The sequence below is a fragment of the Perognathus longimembris genome, chromosome 11 (genome assembly GCF_023159225.1).
Source record: "Perognathus longimembris pacificus isolate PPM17 chromosome 11, ASM2315922v1, whole genome shotgun sequence".
Classification (NCBI taxonomy): Eukaryota; Metazoa; Chordata; class Mammalia; order Rodentia; family Heteromyidae; genus Perognathus; species Perognathus longimembris.
In genome coordinates this window covers 31,361,172-31,385,606 of record NC_063171.1, presented here as the reverse complement: position 1 = coordinate 31,385,606, position 24,435 = coordinate 31,361,172, and the positions used below count along the sequence as shown (strand labels likewise).

General features: G+C 37.3%; 1 protein-coding gene across 6 annotated transcripts in view; it reads left to right on the top strand.

Annotated features, from left to right (window-relative positions):
* Positions 1 to 24,435, top strand: part of Pou2f1 (POU class 2 homeobox 1) — a 147,654-nt gene that overhangs the window by 110,044 nt on the left and 13,175 nt on the right. For all 6 annotated transcript variants that reach the window (XM_048357589.1, XM_048357583.1, XM_048357587.1 and 3 more), the window contains 9 exons: positions 340 to 466; positions 3,253 to 3,347; positions 7,712 to 7,885; positions 16,140 to 16,281; positions 17,385 to 17,530; positions 18,890 to 19,069; positions 20,981 to 21,086; positions 22,555 to 22,900; positions 23,548 to 23,636. In XM_048357589.1, the coding sequence (XP_048213546.1) occupies positions 340 to 466; positions 3,253 to 3,347; positions 7,712 to 7,885; positions 16,140 to 16,281; positions 17,385 to 17,530; positions 18,890 to 19,069; positions 20,981 to 21,086; positions 22,555 to 22,900; positions 23,548 to 23,636 (1,405 nt within the window). The remainder of the gene's footprint in view (positions 1 to 339; positions 467 to 3,252; positions 3,348 to 7,711; positions 7,886 to 16,139; positions 16,282 to 17,384; positions 17,531 to 18,889; positions 19,070 to 20,980; positions 21,087 to 22,554; positions 22,901 to 23,547; positions 23,637 to 24,435) is intronic.

Here is a 24,435-nt window from a genome sequence, read left to right as displayed (position 1 = left end):
AAAGAGAAATGAGTCAAGAATTTAAAAGCTCTTTTCCCACTTGACTTTCAAAACCCATGTTGGAAAAACAGCTCAAACCATTTATTCTGAGAGAATTTTCAGTTACCATTAGAAGTTAGGCTTAGTGTTAAGCCATTGACACTATATCATGCCCACAAAGAAGTAATCTACAGAGGCTCCTGGTTTCCTCATATACTATGTGAAACACACTGAGAGCCCCTGACTGTTGGAATCTGAAAGAAAGCTAAATATGGACTCTTTTTAATTGTGTGAAACAGAAGTTGTCATCTAGTAACCTTAACTTCAGAATCTAATCCATATTTTAATTCTGAATTTCAGGACCTTCAACAGTTGCAACAGCTTCAACAGCAAAATCTCAACCTGCAACAATTTGTGTTGGTACATCCGACCACCAACTTACAACCAGCACAGTTTATCATCTCACAGACGCCCCAGGGCCAGCAGGGTGAGCTGCTCTCCTAGAGCTTATTAGTAGACACCAAGGTATCCAAGGCTCTCTACTTCATGTGACATACACCTTGGCTACCATTTTCACCTTAATACTTATTTTAAACTATCAGTATTAAATGTTAAGAAAAAAATGTTTGTGGTCAAATACAGCATATAATGGAAGAGTGCTCTTTACTTTCATTCACTTGTAATCACTAAGGATTTTGGCTTAATGTGTAACTAAAACCATTCACTATGCTGACTATAAATTTGATAAATTGCTTCTAGTTTTCTGATACTATATGCTTTGCATATAGACTGATCATTGAAAATACATGCCTCTAAGAGTTATTTGGCTTATTTTTAAATTTGAGAAGAAGGTTTTAGTATGCGAAACTGTAAATTTTTGAGTTACATAACTATCTTCAATGCCTGTGAGTAGGAGATATTGGCAAGTAATTTTTCTATCAAAAAATAGTAAGGTTTACTCCTACTTGCAAGTTCTGGTTAATGCAATCAGTGTAAACAGTATCAAGGAATAAAGCCTTTAAGTTGGGTGTCCATGACTTACCCCTGTAATCCTAGCTACTTGGGAGGCAGAGAGCTGAGGATTGTGAGTTCAAAGCCAGCCCAGACATGAAAGTTCATGGCAGTCTTATCTCCATTTAGCCAGCAAAAAACTGGAAGTGGAGATGTGGTATGTGGTAGAGTGCTAGTCTTATCCCCAGGCTCCAGCAACCCCCACCCCACCCCCCCCAAAAAAAAGGAAGGAAGGAAGGAAGCCAAGCACTGGTGTTGCATGCCTGAAATCTAGCTACTTAGGCACTGAGATATGAGGATCTCAGTTCAAAGCCAGCCTGGGCAGGAAAGTTTGTTGAAACTCTTGGTTTTATTTTATTTTTTGCCAGTCCTGGGGCTTGGACTCAGGGTCTGAGCACTGTCCCTGACTTCCTTTTTGCTCAAAGCTAGCACTCTACCACTTGAGCCACTTCCAGCCTTTTCTGTTTATGTGGTGCTGAGGGATCAAACCCAGGGCTTCATGCATGCAAGTGTTGAGACTCTTTATTTCCCACAGAAAAAGCTGGAAGTAGCACCATGACTCAAGTGTTAGAGTACTAGCCTTGTGCAAAAAGGATCTAGGATCTCAGGGACAGTGCCTAGGCCCAGAGTTCAAGCCCCAAGATTGTCAAAAAGAAAAAGGAAAGGAAAGAAGGAAGATTTTAGCTCAAAGCTGCATCTCTACTGATTTTTAAAATTATTATTAAATTGTATATATCTATGGGTAATGTACATTTGATATGTGTATACAATGTAGAATAATCAAATCAAAGTGGCTAGCATTTCTAACTCAAACATTTTTAAATTTTTTTGTAGTGCTAGGATTTGAGGGTTTGTCAGATCTCTAGCCATTTTGCTTCAGTCATTTTTGAGATGGGATCTCACTTTTTTTTGCTTAGGCATAAGCCTCGACTAAAACCTTTTCCAATTTAAACTTGCTATGATAGCTGTGATGGCAGGTGCATGCCAACCATGACCAGATTTTTCAGTTGAAAATGGAATCTCACAAATGTTTTTATGTAGGTTGGCCTCAAACTGTGATCCTCCCAATCTCTGTATACCAAGTAAATAGAATTATAAGTGTAAGACCTTGGCACCCAACAATTTGTTTCACACATAATGATTATGCATATTTACAGGAGAGTATATGATTTTTCTTTTCAATAATGTCTACATAGTATATAATGATCAAATTTCAGTGCATTATTTTTAGAAATTTGTTTTTTGTCCTTTTTCTTTTTAGGTAATTTATTCCAAATCTTTTTTTCATTAGTACCATTTTATTCTGTGCTCAAAACATAAATAAGTCAGTTTTTACTCTCAAAGAGTTCACAGCGTAGTAACAGGGAAATCACAACCTAGTAACAGGGAAACCAACTTTGTAAGCATTAGAAGTGATGTGAGTAAAGCATGGAGACCCCCTTGTACCTTTATGATCAGAGATACCTTCATAGTGGCTTGAAAAAATGCATTTATAAGGTTGCAAAGGAGAGAAAATACCTTAGAAAATGGATAACAGTTGCATGGCTCAGAGACATGGGAGAGAAATTAGAATCTTTATTTGAAAACTCTAATGTCTTAAAATCACTAGTTACATATATGAATAAAAGTGCATTTAAAACCAGAGTTTAGCAAAGATCAGATCATTAAAAACAAAAAAACTTAACATTACCATTCCAGGAGTTTGACGTTAAATCCTACGTGTACATCTCAGTAGTCCCAAAGTTGAATTTATTTAGAAGTCACAGACTTTTTCTGCCTGGGCTGGCTTTGAAATTCAATCTACAGATCTCAGCCCCCTGAGTAACTAGAATTACAGACATGAAACACTGGCACCCGGCTTGAGCTTTAATCTTTTAAATAAAATTGTTTTTAAAAAAAGACATTACCCTTGCTTTGCCAAAACTTAAATGAAAGCAATCTCATTTTAGTTTCCCCAAATTTCCTATATGCCTATGATTAAGATTAATCAGATGTAACTAATAATTTTAGGCAAATAATAATTTTAAGATCAATCAGATTATTAGATCATTTGGAAATTTTCAGGTGTTTTTGTTGTTTTGGTGGTACTGGGTTTTTAACTTAGAACCTCACACTTGCTAGGCAAGTACTCTACCACTTGAGCCACACTCTAGCCCTGGAGGTTTTCAGTTCTTACCCCTTTTGGGGAGGTACGGGGCGGGGGGGCATATTTGCTCAAAGTAATCTCTAATGTCTCTAGAGTAACATGTTTATGTTTTACAGGTCTCCTGCAAGCGCAAAATCTTTTAACGCAACTACCTCAGCAAAGCCAAGCCAACCTCCTACAGTCGCAGCCAAGTATCACCCTCACCTCCCAGGTTAACTTTTTCTTTCCCTAAAATTTTTACTCAGGCTTAGACTACTTAACTCTAAAACAGAAATCCTACTAAAAATAATTCAAATAGTTTTCAGAACCTGACCACTGATAAGGTCAGAGTCCTCAGGCTTCAGATACTTCCTGAGAGCCCATCAGCAGACAGCCAAGCCTTTAACACATGAACTTTTTGAGAGGCACTTTATATCCAAACCATAATACTGGAAATAGAAGGTAACTTTCTTAACCTACTTAATTAGGAATATAACACCAATTATATTTCTATATGCAAGAGATGATCATTGAAAAATTGGATATAAAAATAGCATTATTTTAGGGATAAACTTAAAGGTAGTTTATAAGACCTACACATAGGAATCAACAAGATACTGCCGAGTAAAATTAAAGATGCCTTTGTAATAGATACATTGTGTTCATGAATAAGAAGACTAAAGTTGTTAAAATGTCATCAAATTGATAATCAGTACTCAGCAGTTTTTTTTATAAGAACTTGCTTACTGTTTCTAATATTTATGTAGAATTGTAGAAGACATGGAAAGTAAGACAGATGAAGAACTTTAAAAAGTAAGAAAGACAAAGGATTATGTGATGTTAAGAATGACTGTAAAGCTTCAGAAATGAAGACTGTGGTACTAGCATACAGATAGAAGTATAAGACCAGTGAAATAGAGTCTACTAGACTCACATAAATTGCCAACTGATTATGAAAACATGCCAACAAATTTCAATGAGAAAAAAAAGTGAAGACTTATCCTAAGAGAATGAGAAGAAAATTTCCATCTGGGGTAAATATTTTTATAACATAATATCTGATAAAACACCTAGAATAAACAAATCTTACAACTCAGTAACAAGGCAACTTAATTTAACTTTGAAGCTACTCTACCAAAGGAGATAATGTGATACCCAGTAAGAATATAAAAGAATGCCCAAGACCATTAGTTACCAGGGAACTGCAACTGAAATAGCATTACACAGTCATTTAGAATGAGCATAGTTATGAAGGCTATAAGATCAACTGTTCGCAGAAACATAAAGGCAACTGTATTTCTCATATTGCTAGTGGGTTGGTTTTTTTTTTTTTTTTTTTGCAAAATGGCATTTTTAAAATAAAGTTAAACACATGTGTGTACTTATGACCCAGAAATTCTCCTAAAAATGAAAGCATATGTCTCCACAAAGATCACCCTAAATTGAAAACTACCTATGTCCATCAGCTGGTACATATTTAACATGAATTTTGGCATATCTATATGACAGAATTGTATTCAACAGTAAAATGAAATGTACTTCTTATACATGCAGAAACTGTGTGATTCCATTTAGTTGGCATTTTAGAAATGTAGCTACAGAAATCATGTCTGGTTACCGTGGAATAAGAATTAATGATAAGAGTATGGCCCACAGACCCAAAGAAACATGGACTCTATGGTCTCCCTTATTGGGAATAATTAGTACAGGTTTAGGCAACTCATACCAGAGCATCACAAGGCCCAATAGCTATACCCTTATGAACACATAAGATGATGCTAAGTGAAATGAACTCCATGTTATAGACACAGTTGTTATATCACAGTTGTAACTACTTCAACATCCCATGTGTATCTGTAGCTTCTATTATTGATGATGTTCTTGTATCACCTTCCTGTGGTTGTACCTACACTATCTCTGTAATCTTATCTGAGTATATTGGAAACTGTGTATACTGGTATTGGAACTAGGAAATTGAAAGGGAATACCAAAATTGAGAGACACAGGGTAAAAAGACAAACGACTACAAAAGCAATACTTGCAAAACTGTTTGGTGTAAGTGAACTGAACACCTCAGGGGAGGAAAGGGAAAGGGGGAGGGGGGCATGATGGACAAGGTAACAAACAGTACAAGTAATGTATCCAATGCCTAACGTATGAAACTGTAACCTCTCTGTACATCAGTTTGATAATAAAAATTTGGAAAAAAAAGAGTATGGCCTAGTGGCAAGAGCACTTGCCTCCTACACATGAAGCTCTCATTTTGATTCCCTAGCACCACATATATGGAAAACAGCCAGAAGGGGCGCTGTGGCTCAGGTGGCAGAGTGCTAGCCTTGAGCAAAAAGAAGCCAGGGACAGTGCTCAGGCCCTGAGTCCAAGGCCCAGGACTGGCAAAAAAAAAAAGAGTTAACTGCAAAAGACATAGCAGAACTTTGAAAGGGTGATGAAAATGTTCTATAACTTAATTGTGTCAATACTTGTATAACTATATTCAATATTCAAAGCATGTCAAACTATATATTCTGCATTGGGCTATCTTTGAAAGTAGGGTTTTGACCAAGACTAGTATATGGTACAAAAACCTGTACCAGAGACTCGTTCGTGACTTAGTTGCTCTCCACATAGTAACAGGCTATTGGGACTTCATCCTGACTCTTGCTCACTGAGTTCTGTTCTACCATTTCTAGATTTGGCATGGCCCAGCCTGAGATTTGTAGAGATGGGATATCTTAGCTGTAAGCAGCTATCTGATAGTTGAGACTCAGTTGCATTTCACCTGTTTCACTGTGAGAAGTGCCCAGCTACATAGGATTCAAATATATCTGGTGCTTTGTTTAATTCCTTCAAAATGGTCTGGTTGAAAAGTACTCAGAAAATGCCTTAGACTCTGTTGTCTTCACTGAGGCAGGTTATCTGTGTAATGCATGTTGTGTGATTTTTCTGCCCAGTTAGTTCCCTTGGAAAAAGCTTTGAGTAATGAAGTCAAGGTCATGGTGTATGACCATTTAGTTACAAGAAGAAAAAGTCACAACCATAGGCTTCATCTTGAATCCTGGTCTATATTCTCTTACCTAGGCTACATTTAACAGGAGGGATGAACTGAAAATTAGGATGCAGAGCAAGGACAGCATCTCACATTAGTGAATACACAGAAGAGAACACATCATTCGGGGCTTATGAGTACAGTAGAGTCATTCTGTGTTTGTATAAAAAAGAAATGTAATGTTTTATTTAATAATAGAAAGACAGGAACTGGGTATAATAATTAAGTGATAGAACATGTATTAGGAGGTCCCAGGCTTCAGTCCCCAACATGGTAGGAATAGAGGGAACTACAATCTATGTCTCCAAACTTGTGATTGATGAATTATTTGTTTTAAAATGCAACGAAGGGGTTTTATTGCAGTTCAAAACAGCTGAAACTGGACTGGCATAGTGTCTCAAGTGGTAGTGTCTGCCAGCAAATGCAAGGTCCTGAGTTCAAACTCCAGTATCACTCAACATAAATAACTGAAGCTTCATAAGATATAAACAGCAAAAAAATATTATGAAGGGAAATAAAACAATATTCCCAAATGACAATTTAAAGTATGTACACTAAAAAGAAAGATACACACATGACACACATGAACCATCAGCACTGGGCTACAATGAAACTTTTCAGTTAGTTGAAAAAAAATTATTAGTGATAGTAAGACAATGTCTTACTCGAAAACATTCAATGAGTATGAACTGTAGGAGATACACTGTTTAATCCCTGATAATCAAAAATTTTTTTAAATACTAGGAACCAATATTATGTTGTATCAGAAGCCAAGAAATAACTTGTAAGAAAATCCCTTGTGAATGTATTTTACAACTATTTTCAAAGTTTTCACACATTACCTGTATTAATGAAAACATAAATTGAAAAGCTAGCAATTAAAAATAATGAGGTAAATTATAATATTGCCTCATCCTTTGAAAATGAAACATTACAAAGTTAGAATGTGATACTAAATGTGAAAAAGAGCAGGTAATTATGCATAATTACAGTTAAGGTTAAAAGCTGTAGGAAAAACCTTGAAATCCTCAAAATGTCTGTGATTACGGCAAAGCGGGGCACACCTATAATAGTAGCACTCAGGAGGCTGAGATAAGAGGATCAGGAATTGCCTCCCAATCTGAACTTTAGGACATCACTTATAAAAACTATGTTACAGTATCATTTATGTAATACTGTGTAACATTTTGGTAGATATGACCCCCTGCTGTTTTGGTAGTCTTAAATGTAATATTTATGAAATGAGTAATTTTTTTAAAAGATGCACTTATTTGGACCAGTTTATTTTGCTTTTATGTATTCAAGTGTAAAATGAACTTTTATATACCTAAAATTGAACTCTCATCCCAATGTTTATACTCTCCGGGTCTGCTTTTCTTACTGTATTGTAGGTACACTTTCCACCAATGTAATTGTTTCTCTATAATTATAAGCTGTATAAGATTAAGAAAAAGACTTGAAGTATGGATTGGATTGGGTATACTTGCAGCATATTACATTATAGTTCTAAACTTTAGCATCCTTTTATCATTCTTCTCATTCTCCAGCAGCCAGCAACCCCAACACGCACAATAGCAGCAACTCCAATTCAGACACTTCCACAGAGCCAGACAACACCAAAGCGAATTGATACTCCCAGTTTGGAGGAACCCAGTGACCTTGAGGAGCTTGAGCAATTTGCCAAGACTTTCAAACAAAGACGAATCAAACTAGGATTCACTCAGGTAAGAGGAACCCACCCTTCCTTATCCTTGGTTGGATCCAAATATTTGCTTTATATATCTAAAGAGATTTCTAAATAGCAACATGATCCTCAGCCATGTTATTTTTTGTTTTAGCTATAACTTTTTGCTAGTCATTTGGTATTTTTAAGTTTAGAATATATGTTCTGTTATAATCTTACATTGATTTACAGTTTAAAAACATTAAAGTTTTATCTCACTCAGACCTCTGAAATTGCATCAATAAATTGTGAGAGGTTATGTTGGGAAATGATATGACTGCTGAAGAGAACAACTAGTTGGAGACTTTACTGATCCATAGGAAAACTGAGCGAGTAAAGATTTCAGAGATAAGTGTGAAAGGCTTAGTTAAAAATAGTTTCTTGAAAAATAGGTACAAGAAGATTCCTCTCTAAGCCTACAGTGAAATTAGTTAATCAAATCAAAATCTGTTAGACATGAAAAGCCCAAATTAATCAGAATCCAAATTAATTTTTAATGTCAACTGTCAGATCTTTTAAAGTGGAATAAATATGCTTAATAGTTTAAACAGGCATGTGGGTATTCTGTTCTAAGCCCTGCCACTGACTCCTTGATTCACTCACAGTCTTTTAAAGCAGGAGGGAATTAAACTGAATATAATTATGATGTATAAGATTAAGTAAAAGAAAAAAAAAACCTGAAGTATTAGATTGGGTATTGTGACATTGAAAAACCCGGTGCTTTCTTTCCAGAAAATACAGTTATTATTTACAATTTAAGTCTTTTCTTAAATATTATCCAAATTAGTTTCTATTGAATGTACATAAAATAATCATCTGTTCTGATAGATCAGAAGTCTCGATGTGGGCTGGGAATATGGCCTAGTGGCCTTGTATACATGAAGCCCTGAGTTCAATTCCTCAGCACCATGTATATATAAAAAGCCAGAAGTGGCACTGTGGCTCAAGTGGCAGAGTGCTAGCCTTGAACAAAAAGAAGCCAGGGACAGTGCCCAGGCCCTGAGTTTAAGCTCCACAACTGGCAAAATAAAAGGAGGGACTGGGAAGGTATCTTAGTGGTAGAGTGTTTGCCTAGCATGCATGAAGCCCTGGGTTCAAGTCTTCAGCACCACATAAACAGAAAAAAAAGCTGGAAGTGGTGCTGTGGCTCAAAGATAGAGCACTAGCCTTGAGCAAAAAGAAGCCAGGGGCAGTGCTCAGGCCCTGAGTCCCAAGTCCCAGGACTAGCAAAAAAAAATAAAAAAATATGTATATCAATTTAAAAAGTCTAGATGTCTGTAGGAACAGACTTACATTCTTAATATTCCTTGGGTTCGGGAATATTTTTGTTCAATGAATCTATGTTTAGGATTGTAAAACAACTTTTAAGTAGATATAGTTTTGGACAAAATGTCACTACTTTTTTATTGTAAAGGTGATGTACAGGGTTATAAAAGTAAGGTAATGAGTACATTTCTTTTTAATCACTGTTAGCCCCTATTTTATTTTTCTCCTGCTTCTCCAAGTTGTAAAGTTCATTTCCAACATAATGTCTAGTGAGTGTCATTGTTGCATTAGTTCATCCTTTATCCTACTGTTTCTGTGATTCCCTTTCTCTTCTACAGATCAGATAAGCTTATATATAAGACAAAGGGTACAGAAAACTAAAACAGAAAGAAAAAAATACAAATAATTGCATACAGGACATAAAAAGAATCTCTTGTTTCCAATTCTTGGAATTTATTTTGATATACTTCATTTTATATGTTCCTACACACTTAACAATTGGGTTATTGTCATCCCCTGCTAAGTGTATCGTAGACGTATTCTAGTTATTACAAATGAGGGAAACAATGCAACCTATATTTCTTTGGGCCTGGCTTGCTTTTCATAATATGATTTTTTCCAGGTCTTTCTATTTCCTTTCCACGAATGGTGCAATGTGTTTCTGATGGAGGAATAGAACTCCATTGTGTATATACCACATCTTCTTGATCCATTCATCTGGGGTGGGGGGGAATCTGAGTTGGTTCCATATCTTAGCTATGGTAAATAATGCTGCAATGAACATAGTTGTGCTGGTAGCTTTAGTGTGGCCTTGTTTGTGATCGTTTGGGTAAATGCCCAGGAGTGGAATTGCTGGGTCATAGAGAAGCTCTATGTTTAGTCTTTTTTTTTTTCCTTCCCCTTAATCAGTCTTGGGCCTTGAACTCAGGACCTGAGCATTGTCCCTGGCTTCTTTTTTTTTTTTTTTTTTTTTTTGCCAGTCCTGGGGCTTTTACTCAGGGCCTGAGCATTGTCCCTGGCTTCTTTTTGCTCAAGGCTAGCACTCTACCATTTGAGCCACAGTGCCATTTCTGGCCTTTTCTGTTTATGTGGTGCTGAGGAATCAAACACAGGGCTTCATGCATGCTAGGCAAGCATTCTACCACTAAGCCACATTCTCAACCCTATGTTTAGGCTTTTGAGGAACCTCCATACTGCTTTCCAGAGTGGTTGAACAAGTTTACACTCCTGCCAATAGTGTAGTAGTGTTCCCTTTGGGATAATGGTCATTCTAAATGGGCTGAGGTAGAATCTCAATGTTGTTTTGATTTGCATTTCTTTTATAGCCAGAAATGTTGAGCATTTCTTCATGTGTTTATTGGCCATTCTTATCACCTCTTCCAGTATTCTTGTCTCTCTCTTAAGTCTTTAGCCCCCTTATTAATGGGGTGGTTGTTTCTTTGGGGATTTGTTTTGGGGGATTTTTTTTTTTTTTGAGCTCTAAGTACTTTAGATGTGAGGCCTTTTTCTGTTGTGTGGCTAGTGAAGATCTTCTCCCAATCTGTGGGCTTTCTAGTTATCTTGTTATCTGTGTCCTTTGCCATGCAGAAGTGTTATTACCTTTGTATTTATTTGTTTGTTTGTTTGCTTATTTTGCAAGTCCTGGAGCTTGATCTTAGGGCCTGAGCACTGTCCCTGGCTTCTTTTTGCTCAAGGCTGGCATTCTACCACTTGAGCCACAATGGCCACTTCCAGCCTTTTCTGTTTATGTGGTACTGAATCATGCATGCTAGGCAAGCACTCTACCGCTAGGCCACATTCCCAGTCCAGAAGTGTTATTACTTTTTAAGATAACTTTAATGAAAAACTACACTGATGTTAAGTTAATAAGTTGGAATACAGGTGACATATTTTAGGCTATAAATATGTGCTATAATATAATGTGCTTCAAATTTTAGTCTGTTAACACAGCATACCTTTGTGTTCCTTGGGAAAGTGTAGCCTAAGTGATAGGCCAATTATGGTAAAGCTTTTAAAAACTCTCTGTACCTTTTCCCAAATAGTTGTTTGCCTTTCTGTGATATTTGACCCAGTATAAAACTACCAGTAGCATGTGTATACACACAGCTATATCTTGACCTCTTCTCTATGTTCTCATCTTATACTTACGGTTTTATCCTAATTTTTAAACCTTTAGTGTTAAATGATGCATCTTAATTTTAGTCAGTCAGTAGTATATCCAGCAAATTCAGTTTCTCTGTACAGTTTATTCCTATTTATATACCTATACAAGTTATTTATTGAAACTAATCCCTATTCTTTGAGCAAATATACATACTGTTAGATGTCTTAAATAGTTTGTTTGGGGATGTTTGAGTGCTTGCCTCGTATACATGAAGCCCTGGGTTTGATTCCTCAGTACCACATATGTAGAAAATGGCCAGAAGTGGCGCTGTGACTTAAGTGGCAGAGTGCCAGCCTTGAGCTGAAGAAGCCAGGGACAGTGCTCAGGCTCTGAGTTCATGGCCCAGGACTGGCAAAAAAAAAAAAACAAAAAAATTTTTTGTTGTTGTTGTTTTTTTCCAGTTATGGGGCTTGAATTCAGGCCTTGGACCTGGGCCTTGGACTCAGGGCGTGAGCACTGTCCCTGGCTTCTCTTTGCTCAAGGCTAGCACTCTGCCACTTGAGTCACAGCGCCACTTCTGGCCATTTTCTGTACATGTGGTGCTGGGGAATCGAACCCAGGGCTTCAAGTATAAGAGGCAAGCGCTCTTGTCACTAGGCCATATCCCCAGCCCCTTCTTGAACTTTTTTGCTCAAGGCTAGCCTTCTACCACATAAGCCACAGCTCCACTTCCAGCTTTTTGGTGATGAAGAGTCCTGGACTTTCCTGCCTGGGCTGGCTTTAAACCAAGATCCTCAGTTTGCAGTCTCCTGAGTAGCTAGGATTACAGGTGTGAGCCATCAACACCAGGCTATTGTTTTCTAATTAGATATTTGCCTATGCTTTAATAAGAAATAGATAACATTACATAGTCAGAAAGCATGTTTCATAGTATTTACACTTAACCAAATCCAGTATTTTCATTATTTCTCTGCCCTCATATTTTCTTCTTTGTTACTTTTGCACTTTTTAGAGGTATGACAAAGTTCAGATTATATGTGAATCAACTGTTTTAACCATGGAACTTTTGTGAAGAACTCAAGATTAATTTATAAGGGTATTAAACTAACTGTACCATATTAATGAAAATTAGTATGTTAACTAGAAGTGTATGGCTTTTTCTTCTATTAATCAATCTTGAAGTAAAGTTGTATTACAATTATCAATTAAGTTAATTTTTAATTTATTGACATGACTCTAGTTAGTTAATAGTATCAGATTTTTTGTAGCCCTTAGTGTAAAGTTTTTTTTTTAATACTTAAGATATGGGTTTTGAATAGGGTTAGGTTTCCTCCTGCTTATTTTGTTACTTTTCAGAAGATTTTTCAGATTTGTGAAAAAAATTGTGAATTGTTTAGTTGCAATGTCTGAAAGACTTATTTCCACCTAACTGCTACTTTATTTTTTTTTCAAATTTTTATTATCAAACTGATGTACAGAGAGGTTACAGTTTCATACGTTAGGCATTGGATACATTTCTTATACTGTTTGTTACCTTGTCCCTCATACCCCCCTCCCCCTTTCCCCCCATGAGGTGTTCAGTTTACTTACACCAAACAGTTTTGCAAGTATTGCTTTTGTAGTTGTTTGTCTTTTTTTACCCTGTGTCTCTCAATTTTGGTATTCCCTTTTCAATTTCCTAGTTCCAATACCAGTATACACAGTTTCCAATATACTCAGATAAGATTACAGAGATAGTGTAGGTACAACCACAGGAAGGTGATACAAGAACATCATCAATAATAGAAGCTACAGATACACATGGGACGTTGGAAGTAGTTACAACTGTGATATAACAATTGTCTCCATAACATGGAGTTCATTTCACTTAGCATCATCTTATGTGTTCATAAGGGTATAGCTATTGGGCCTTGTGATGCTCTGCTATGACTTGCCTAAACCTGTACTAATTATTCCCAATAAGGGAGACCATAGAGTCCATGTTTCTTTGGGTCTGGCTCACTTCACTTAGTATAATTTTTTCCAAGTCCTTCCATATCCTTACAAATGGGACAATGTCATTCTTTCTGGTAGAGGCATAAAATTCCATTGTGTATATGTACCACATTTTCCTGATCCATTCGTCTACTGAGGGGCATCTGGGTTGGTTCCAGATTCTCGCTATGACAAATGGTGCTGCAATGAACATTGTTGTGCTGGTGGCATTACTGTGATTTTGTTTGTGGTCTTTTGGATAGATACCCAAAAGTGGGGTTGCTGGGTCATAGGGGAGTTCTATATTTAGCCTTCTGAGGAATCTCCATACTGCTTGCCAGAGTGGCTGAACCAGTTTACATTCCCACCAACAATGACTAACTGCTACTTTAAAAGGATAAAAAAAAGATAGGTTTTGGTTGACCTACCCCTCCCCCCAGTTTCTAGAAAGCTACAATCTAAGCAACTACGTTAAAGCATAAATTCAGTGCCTGACATAGTAGGCATTGGATGCATATTCATTGACTGAATGAAATGATGTATAATAAATAAAGATATGTATAAACACATCTGTTCATGTCTTTCAATTTTTTTATATGAAGACAAAACAAGACTGTATTTGTGCCCTGTTCACCCTGTCCGGTTCTTTCTGTCTTACTAAAACTGAAAGGAAATCAATAAACAGTCCATTTCGGTTGTGGTTTCACAGAGGACATTCAGAGCTGACAAAGATGGGAATGATCTCTTTGTGGGGTCCATTGCCCCTACTCACTAGTGCCTGTTGAGCACTTGAAAGGGAGATAGTGCTAAGGAAGTAACTATTTAATTTATTTGATTTCAAATAAATTGAAATGGCCACATGTCTACTGGCTATCATACTGGAGTTTATGGCTATACTGTTGTGCCAAGTCGCGAAACCACCACCAAGAAGACCACCGAGACCCAGACATTCCGAAATGCAAAAGCAAGGCAAGGCTTTATTAAGCGAGCTGCAACTCGGGCCTCATCCTACCCACCGACACAGCGGAGGTTAGGAGGGAGCCCCGAGCTGTGATTACACAGGGCTTATAAAGGCAAAGAACAAGGTTACAACAATCAGGTGTTCAAGCAAGCAAGATTAGGACACAGGTACAAATCTGATTGGCTCAGGGTTCGATTCTAAAATGGGGTTCACGTGGTAAAATGGGGCTCACGTGGTAAAATGGGGTTCACGTGGTAAAGTGGGGCCTGACTTCAAAGTCTGGCACTTCAATACATCACTTAAAGTTCAAATCTTCTGTATATTTCATTTTATAGTTTTATATTTGTCCTCTGTGACACTTTTTATCAGAAGTTGGTCACCTGTTTTCAGAAAACAAGAGGTTTAGCCAGGTGCTGGTGGCTCATGCCTATAATCCTAGCTACTCAGAATGCTAAGATCTGAGGATCATGCATGGTTCAAAGCTAGTCCAGGCAGGAAAGTCATGTAAGACTCTTATCTTCAATTAGCCATATGAAAACCAGAAGTGGTGCTGTGGCTCAAAGTGGTAGGGCACTAGCCTTGAGCAAAAGAGCTCAGGAACAATGCCTAGAACCCTGAGTTAATACCCCATGCTGGACAAAAGTAAATAAAGCAAGCAAGAGTCTTGCATTGTTGGTGGGAAAGTAAACTAGTACAAGCACTTTTCAGGGTGGTTAGGTGATTACTCAAAAAACTAAGCATACATCTGCCTTGCCATGTAGCCATACCATTCTTAGATATCTATCCAGAACATTGCAAATCAGAATATAGTAAGGACCCATGCACACCTGTGTTCATTGCTGCACTATTCACAAAAGCCAAGTTATGAAAATAGTCCAGATGCTCTATAATGAATGAATGGATCAAGAAAATGTGCTATATACACATACATATCCATATACATATTCATCCTTTGCCTAGACTATTGCCTAATGTAGCCACTAATAAACAGTGTTAAAAAAAAATGGTGTGCGTGTGTGTGTGTGTAAGAAATAGTACGATCCCAATTCAAAATAGTGAACTAGGAGCTAGGAGCATGGCTCACTTGGTAAAGAGCTTTTGTGAAGACCTGAGTTCAAATCCCATTACCACCGAAAACAACAAAAATATTAATGTTGCCAGATTAGTTAAGAGTTAGCTCTCATAGCAAAATTAATTGTTAATGTTCAGGACCATTAATGCTGTTGCCTTGTCTTTAAACTAATTGAGTGGGTAAATCATTTAAACTCCATTGAGTTTCTATTATTTATCTATAAAAGGACTCTTAAGATACAGTTTTTTCAGGCTTGAAGAAGAATCCAGCTGGAGGAAAGCATTATGTACATTTCAAAGGTTATAGGCTCATGGAGAACATCTTTTGTAATATATTCAGGGGATCATTGTTCTAGTGTTAGAAGGTTACTAAGTTTCCAGTGACTATGGTTTGACTAAATGGGTCAAACCTCTCTACTGTGAATTTCTTTCGATAATGGTTACAAAAGTGGTCTTTAGAAACTCTGGTTTTTATAACCAACTTTGAAATCCAAACTAAGGGTTAACAAAGATTTTTTTTTCACAGCTTCCAGAAATACTTTCTAGGAAAAAAAAAAATAGAATGAGGGATCATTTCTAAATTTTGAAAGAGTTTGTGGGAAGTTAGTTGGTTCAGAAATTTCTAGGTTATCTAGATATCTAATCCTTACAGATGATACAGGCAAATTCTTAATTAAAGATGATTTAAATCACTTTAGTTGTATTAACTAAGGGTCTTGTTAGAACTATCCTTGGAAACTTAAGGAAGACTTGATTCGTACATAGAGTAGCTAATAAAGATTCAGAGTAGAAAGTATATGGAGCAATGTTGAATGCTTCTGTGATCAGGTGAATAGCTTTTTCTTTTCTTCTCCCTTTCTACTGCTTTGTGTTATGCAGGGTGATGTTGGGCTCGCTATGGGTAAACTATATGGAAATGACTTCAGCCAAACTACCATCTCTCGCTTTGAAGCCTTGAACCTCAGCTTTAAGAACATGTGCAAGTTAAAGCCACTTTTAGAGAAGTGGCTAAATGATGCGGGTAAGTACATATATAAGAAATTTCTTCAAGTCTGTTAGAGTTTTATGGGCGAGGGGCTATTGTGTGAACTTATTATTGGTACTACAGAATTTTGAAACTCACTAATCTTGGGAGGATCTTTATAAACTATGGCTATGTAAATCAGAGAGCCAACTTATATAAATATTCCAGTAATTACAGAATGAATAATCAGCACTAAATTTTAGCTTTGGACTATGTCTTGTACTTGATCTAGGGTTATGGTCAGTTGAGGAAGGAAATAAAAAGGCCTATGTGTTTAGATAATCTTGAAGAACTAATGTGTTATTTTTTCCTGATATATTTTCATAGAACTTGTTCCTTGTAATCTCTGCATTTATTATTAAAAGCAGCCACATATTTCATATAGAACATTGAGTTTCTACCCTATGTATTTTATGCTGAGATGTGTTTCTGGAACTTTTGAATTTTGAGCCACAGAATCATGGACTGAGAAAGCTAAAAGGAACCATAGTGATGTTCTACAGTGTGGTTGTCACTATAGATGTGAACACAAATTAAGTCTTAGGAGAAGAGAATCCTTAAACCCTTACGCTTGGGCAGTTCGATTCTCTAGTCTTGAGTTACATGGGAAAGAATCATCTCATTTCACATACAGAATAACTGTTGGGGGATACAAATATGACATACCAAGATTACTAAGCTACTAAGTGAAAGAATACTATTTTAACAATATTTATACAAGTAAAATGAGAGGTAAATTATAAGACATTAAACAATCAGTAGTTTCCAAGAAGCTTTTGTTTATCCTCAGAGCTAAAAAATAAACATACCAACAAGCAAGCATAAGAAAAAACTGACACTGATTTCAGTCTCCGTGTATAAACAGTAAATTTCTATGTTGTCAGAAACAGAAATAAAAAAGTAGTGATCGACCCTTCTAGTACACTGAAGAACCAACCACGATAGTGAGCAATGTTCTGATGTAGGTTACCTTGGAAACCTTTTCATATTTGCCTATAAAACCACTTATTTTGTCAGTTTTACTGTTGATGTTTGTATCTGGATTATACATGAATCTTTATCCCTAGCCAATTTTATTTCTGATTTCTTCATTCTTACAGAGAACCTCTCATCTGATTCCACTGTCTCCAGCCCAAGTGCCCTGAATTCTCCAGGGGTAGGAGTTGAGGGCTTGAATCGTAGGAGGAAGAAACGCACCAGCATAGAGACCAACATCCGTGTGGCCTTAGAGAAGAGTTTTGTGGAGGTCAGAAATGTTTACTTTTCATAACCATGGGATTATACTACTATTAGATACTGTCAGTGGTAAAGATTAACCCATCTGCCTCCACTTTCATGGACACATAACATAATGGAGAAGACATAGTAAGTTTCTCACACTAGACAGAACCTTCATACTAGACAATGTTTCAGTGCTCAGAAGAGACCATGATCACATCTACATGACCATTTGTTGTGAGAGAGGTGACTGAAAGATGCATAGAAATTAGTTCCACAGTCTAGAAAAGGTGGGAAAAAACACTTTAAGCAGAGGAATTACCAAGCAGAGGCCTGCAGGAAGAAAGCATGAGTTGTACCAGAAGAAATACTGTCATTTGGTTGACTGAATTCTAAAGGCTGCATATGTAGGATGGAAGTTTGGGACCAGAACATAAAATTTTGAATGTTAGGCTGTGACGTTTATGACGGATAATTCACCTGTTTTGGGTTTTGGGGTTTTTTTGGTGGGTTTGTGGGGTTTTTGTTTTTGGTTTTTTTTGGTTTGTTTTTTTGAGTGGAGGTGCCAGTGAATATCATAATCAAAACTGACTTCTCTAATTTAAAAAAAGATCTGAATATGCTAGAAGGAACACTGAATCAGAAGTCTCTCTCAGTTCTACCTCTTACTGTGTTAGATAGGGCAGGTCACTTGATTCTAGAAGCTAAAGTCCATGCATCTGTGAAATAGCATCCTTCCTGCCTCATAGACATATTACACAGTCCAAGTTAGATGGTGTGCATAAAGCACTGAGAAACTTTGTAAATTCCTAGTAGTATATAAGGTTATCATAGTATTTTGTGAACTTTAATATTAATAGATCATAAAAATGAAAAATAGATGAATATTCCATGTAAGTTCAATAAATAAAATGTTTGTTAAAATTCTGTCTACAGGGGCTGGGTACATGGCCTAGTGGCAAGAGTGCTTGCCTCGTATACATGAAGCTCTGGGTTCAATTCCCCAGCACCACATATATAGAAAACGGCCAGAAGTGGCGCTGTGGCTCAAGTGGCAGAGTGCTAGGCTTGAGCAAAAAGAAGCCAGGGACAGTGCTCAGGCCCTGAGTCCAAGCCCCAGGACTGGCAAAAAATAAACAAATAAATAAATAATTCTGTCTACAGAAGTTCTTCATTCAAAGTGTCTTAATAGTTACCCCAGCTTCATTTTTTTCTTTAACTCATTTTTCCATACAACTAAATCAGTTGTTGAAGTTATTCCAGAGCTAGAAATATAGTACAGATGTAGAGCATTTACCCATCATGTACAAAGTCCTGAATCTGCAACACGCACACACGCGCACACACAAATCCCAAGTTGTGGTGTTGTTTGTTTTTTTTCCTTTAGAATCAAAAGCCTACCTCGGAAGAGATCACCTTGATTGCTGAACAGCTCAATATGGAAAAGGAGGTGATTCGTGTTTGGTTTTGTAACCGCCGCCAGAAGGAAAAAAGAATCAACCCACCGAGCAGTGGTGGGACCAGCAGCTCACCTATCAAAGCAATTTTCCCTAGCCCAACCTCACTGGTAAGAATGGAAAACAGGGATATTATAAGCGCAAGAGCTAGATTATTTCATAGAAGTTAAGGAATTTATTGTATATGAACAGCATTCATGTTGAATAAATGTATATAAATGTCTTTTAGATATTCCCAAATGATGAAATAATAGGTTATTCACCCAAGAACTTTGTATGTATGTATGTACATGTGTGTGCGCTAGTATCGGAGCTTGATCTCAGGGCCTCTCATTCTTCAGAGTTTTTGCTCAAGGCTGGTGCTCTACTATACCTCCGCTTCTAGGTTTTTAGTGGTTAATTGGAGATTAGAGTCTTGTGGACTTTCTTGCCTAGGCTGGCTTTGAACCAAGATCTTCATATCTCAGCCTGGGATTATAGGAGTTGAGATTAGCCATGGCTTTTAGTTTTGTTATTTTCTTTTGCGATAGGAACTCCACTATGTAGTTGAAGCTGGCTGTGGGCTCATCCACTTGCTTCTGCTTTCTGAATATTGTGATTACAACTATTCACCAGCATGCCCAGATAGGTCCCTTAATTTTTTTTTAAGTAAGCAATTCTAATTCTTTCCTATTTCGTTACATTTCCATTATTTCTTTCTGGTATAGTTTATTAGGTTATTTTCTAACTGTATTAGTAAGTTTGTTGCTAGTTCCAGTTATCTCAAAAAATGTTCAGTCCTTAAGCCCAATTTGTTCAGCTTTTATGATTGACAGCCAATTTCCAGATAACCTTAGGTCTGATGATATTAAAACAATTATCTCAGATCTTTAAGACATATGGTACTTTCATGAAGAACCTCATTGATTTACTTATGCTGTTTGTTTTAGAATGTTATTTATATGCTCAATAGATAGGTCATAGTCATTTGACTCCCATTTTTAGAATTATTATAGACATGACTCCCATGATGCCAGGTTCAAAAGATGAGGATTAGTTTTTATTTTTGTTCCTGTTTTGTTTTTAATTTGATTTGAATGTTCCGTAGTGTAAAAATTTTTAAACCCAGGTCCAAATTTAAATAAAAGACTTTAGTCATGACGTTCATAAGATTGCAGTTATGATAAAGTTAGTCATTGGATAGCAGTTCTTTTTATGCAGATGCCTGTCTTGTGTTTTAGACTTATTTGTACTAGGAATTAAGTAGTGGATTTTATAAAACTGTAGAAATATTTTATTTATTTCAGAAAGGAACTTAGTTTTTAAAATAGCTCCTTGTAGTCTTCCTATACAAATAATTTTTAAAAAACAAAAACAGACTGGGAATGTGGCCTAGTGAGAGTGCTTGGCCTAGCTGTATACATGAAGCCCTGGTTTCTGTTCCTCAGCACCACATATACAGAAAAGAAGCCAGATGTGGCACTGTTGCTCGAGAGGTAGAGTGCTAGCCTTGAGCAAAAAGAAGGCAGAGACAGTGCTCAAGCGCTTGAGTTCAAGCCCCAGGTCTGGCAAAAAAAAAAAAAAGTTGGGCATCAGTTGCTCATGCCTGTGATTCTAACTACTCTGGAGACTAAGATCCAGAGGACCAAGGTTCTGAACCATCCTGGAAAGAAAAGATTGTGCATGAGACTCCATTTTCAGAACAACCAGCAAAAAAAAATGAGGCTGGAGGTGTGACTCAAGTCGTAGAGCATCAACTAAGGAAGTAAGTCAACTAAGCAAGCTCAAGACCTTGAGTTCAAAGTGCTGGCCAAAAAGCAACATAAAAGACCATGTTGCTCCTAATAGTCAAAAGTAAAAGCAATATAGACACCCCATCATCCCTATTCTTGTCAAATCATATTTTTTGTTTAGGTAAAATTGATAATTGATGTACTATTTCCTTCGGACTTAAAATGTGTCTGAGTCAACATAATCGAAACTTATACATGTAAAGTTTTGATTATAAGCACTTTGTGCATATTTTCACTTATGACCTCTAGGTGGCAACCACACCAAGCCTTGTGACAAGCAGTACAGCAACTACCCTCACAGTCAACCCTGTCTTCCCCCTAACCAGCGCTGCAGTGACTAATCTCTCTCTTACAGGTAAGCAGCAGCTAGGCACACAGCTGTTAAGCAAATGGTAAGCCCTTGATAGATTTCTTTTAGAGTCTGCCATTACATTGTGAATTAAGACCACTAGAAGATATGTATTGTTGGTTTAAATATGTGTGTGTGTGTGTGTGTGTGTGTATACGAAATTTTCAAGTAACTTTCCCATACAAACCTTCAGTGGTGATTATTTTCATCCAGGAAATATCCAAATTCATAAGTAGACAGTTGACTTCCATGCCAGACCTTTGCTTATCACACCCAACATGGAAAGGTTTGGTCTGTACCTTGTAAATGTTCCCCCCACCTGCAGTTCTTGACCTCATGTAGATAAAGTATTCCAGCTTCTATATCAGTTCTTCTTGGAAATACTTTCTTCCCCAGAAAACTGCTCCATTTGGTAGAAAATTCCCCAATACATACATGTTTAGCATTATCAGATAATTTTTTAGTGATCCATAATGTATAAGGTGTGCTTTAATTACTCACCAGGTTGATTATGTGCTAGTAAGTCATTTGAGAAACCTGTGACATTTCATGATCAAATTTAACCTAGAATTGGGGACTTTGATTTTCTTCACTTATGTTTTAAGTTCCTAATACTTTTTGGCTCTTTGCCCTTACAATAACTAGTTTTATATTATGTTATTTTTCTAAGTTTTTCAAAATTTCCATAATACTTGTTTTCAATAAACAGCACTTTATTTTTTTCCTGTTCTCTTTTGAGTGTTAGACCTCTGAGAATTTGAAAACTATACACCTTTGCCTCTATGAAACAGACATACACATGTTGAGAATAAAATTTTAACAAAGTTCACAGATTATTACTTCCAGAAATCCTTCATTCCCAAGCTATGGGATACTTTAAGCACCTTATAATAGGTTCCCAAGTTCTTGCCCAGGCTGGCCTGGCCTGCAGTCTACTTTACATATAGATCCACTGACAGGCATACACACCATGCCCAGTTTTTGGTTGACACTTATTCTTAGCAAAAATGTAACTTCAGTTTTTCTTGTCCTTAATTGTTTTGAGCTTTCTTTGGAGACCCTGGAGAAACTTCTGAATGAAATGGGGCTAGCCAGTAGTTTTCCTTTTCTGTTTCTTCCACAGGGCAGTTGTGTTGTAACCCATAAATGGGCTTCTCTGGTTGGTTGGTTGATTGGTTGGTTGGCTGGCTGGTTTTGAGTAGGAAATTGACAGTGGAAGAGCATTCTCCTTTTCTTTTTTTCCCCATAGTTGTATTATTCTTACCTCTTGAAGTAGGATTTGTAGCTTTGGTTTTAATTTTTTTTTATGGTTAACTTCCATAGAAACCAAACTAGGTCAAAAAAAGGGCAAATTGAGGATTATGGATGACAGGTTAATTATTCCTTTGATTCTGGAATACTGCTTGCTGAGTGAAGCCACCAGTCTTCCAAAACTATTTCATAAGGCCATTTTTTAATCCATTTCTCTTTTCAGGCACTACAGACACCACCTCCAACAACACCGCCACCGTGATTTCCACAGCTCCCCCTGCCTCCACAGCAGTCACCTCTCCCTCCCTGAGTCCTTCTCCTTCTGCCTCAGCCTCTACCACTGAAGCATCCAGTGCCAGTGAGACCAGCACAACACAGACCACCTCCACTCCTTTGTCCTCCCCTCTTAGGGCCAGCCAGGTGATGGTGACAGCATCAGGCTTACAAACGGCAGCAGCTGCTGCTCTCCAAGGAGCAGCACAGTTGCCAGCAAATGCCAGTCTTGCTGCTATGGCTGCTGCTGCAGGACTCAACCCAGGCCTAATGGCGCCTTCACAGTTTGCTGCTGGGTAAGGAGCTTTCTCATCCTGTTGATATCTGAGAAACAACTAGGGAACTATCCCCAGAATCATTTGCGATGAGACTTCATCACCAAGTTAAATGGGAAAAAAATATTTCTTTGAAATGGGTGTCTATATGGTCATGCAAGGACCTTGATATTAAGAGTTAAACCTCAGTTTCTCAGCAACCTGAAAAGAACAGTAGTCACACCTTTATTCTCACAGGAAGACATAGACGACCAGCTACTAAGTACCTCAGTGATGGATCTAGGAAGAAAGCCCACAATTATGCTTTCTCCATTAAACACTTTTGTATGCTTTCAAATGTGTATGTTCGTAGCCAGATATAAGAATTTTCCTTTTCTCTGTAGTTTTTTTTTTCTTCTATTTTGGGCCAATAGAATAATACAAAGGAATCAGAATGACTGTAAAGGTTTTACATTTTGTGCTAGTGATAACTATGTTTGTACAAGTCAGCTTCAAGGAAAATAATAAAACTGAAGCATGAACAAAATCACACAAAACTATAGAGGAAAATTAAGTTTACCATTTCTTCCCTCTCTAAAGTTTTCTTTTTCTTATCCCTTTGAGTATATTGTCCAAACTGGCAAGTGTGCCTTCATGGTAATGAAGTGACCCTTCTTTTGGACTTGCAGAGGTGCCTTACTCAGTCTCAATCCAGGGACCTTGGGTGGTGCTCTCAGCCCAGCACTGATGAGCAACAGTACACTGGCAACTATTCAAGGTCAGTATGGTCTTTTCCTTGCTTAGCTTGTGTGTATGTATGTGTGTGGTTGTAAGCTATAGATTGGTATAGTCTGAGAAGTCAGGACTTGTACACTAATTGTATACAAGTTTCATCCAAGTTATCACTTGTATCCTACCTCCAGGCAAACTTTGCCCAATCCTTATTCCTGCCCTAAGATAGTCATGGGTAGGAGCATTCTATGATGAGTGAACAGAAGAGCATATCAGTCACATTTCCAGGATATTTTTCATTCTTGTCTGGTTCTGCCTTTATTTTTTAATTTAATTTTGTTTGATTTTGTTGTTGTTGTTTTTGTTGTTGTTGTTTGTATGTTCTTGCCACTACTGGAGCTGGAACTCAGGGAGTTGAGCTCATGCTTAGCCTTTTCTCTCAAGGTTGGCACTCAGTTAACTGAGCCATACCTTCACTTCCAGGTTCTACCCTAACAATTCCCATTAGTGTAGAGCATATTTTTCTCTTGGATTATAGTGTTTCTTTCCAAGCCCATTTGGATCATGTCAGTCTTTTAGTATGTTATTCAAGGTGATGTTCTTCAAATAAATATAGTAAAGAGATGCTTTGTTTAACATGTAAGCTATGTCTGGGTTGTTGGGGTTTTTTTTTGGGGGGGGGGTTGTTTTGGAGGGTTTTTTGTGTGTGTTCCAGTCTTGAACTCAGAGTCTGGGCACTGTTCAAGAGCTTTTGTGTTCAACGCTAGCACACTGCCAATTGACCCACAGCTCCATTTCTGGAGTTTTGGTAGTTAATTGGAGATAAGAGCCTAACAGATTTTCCT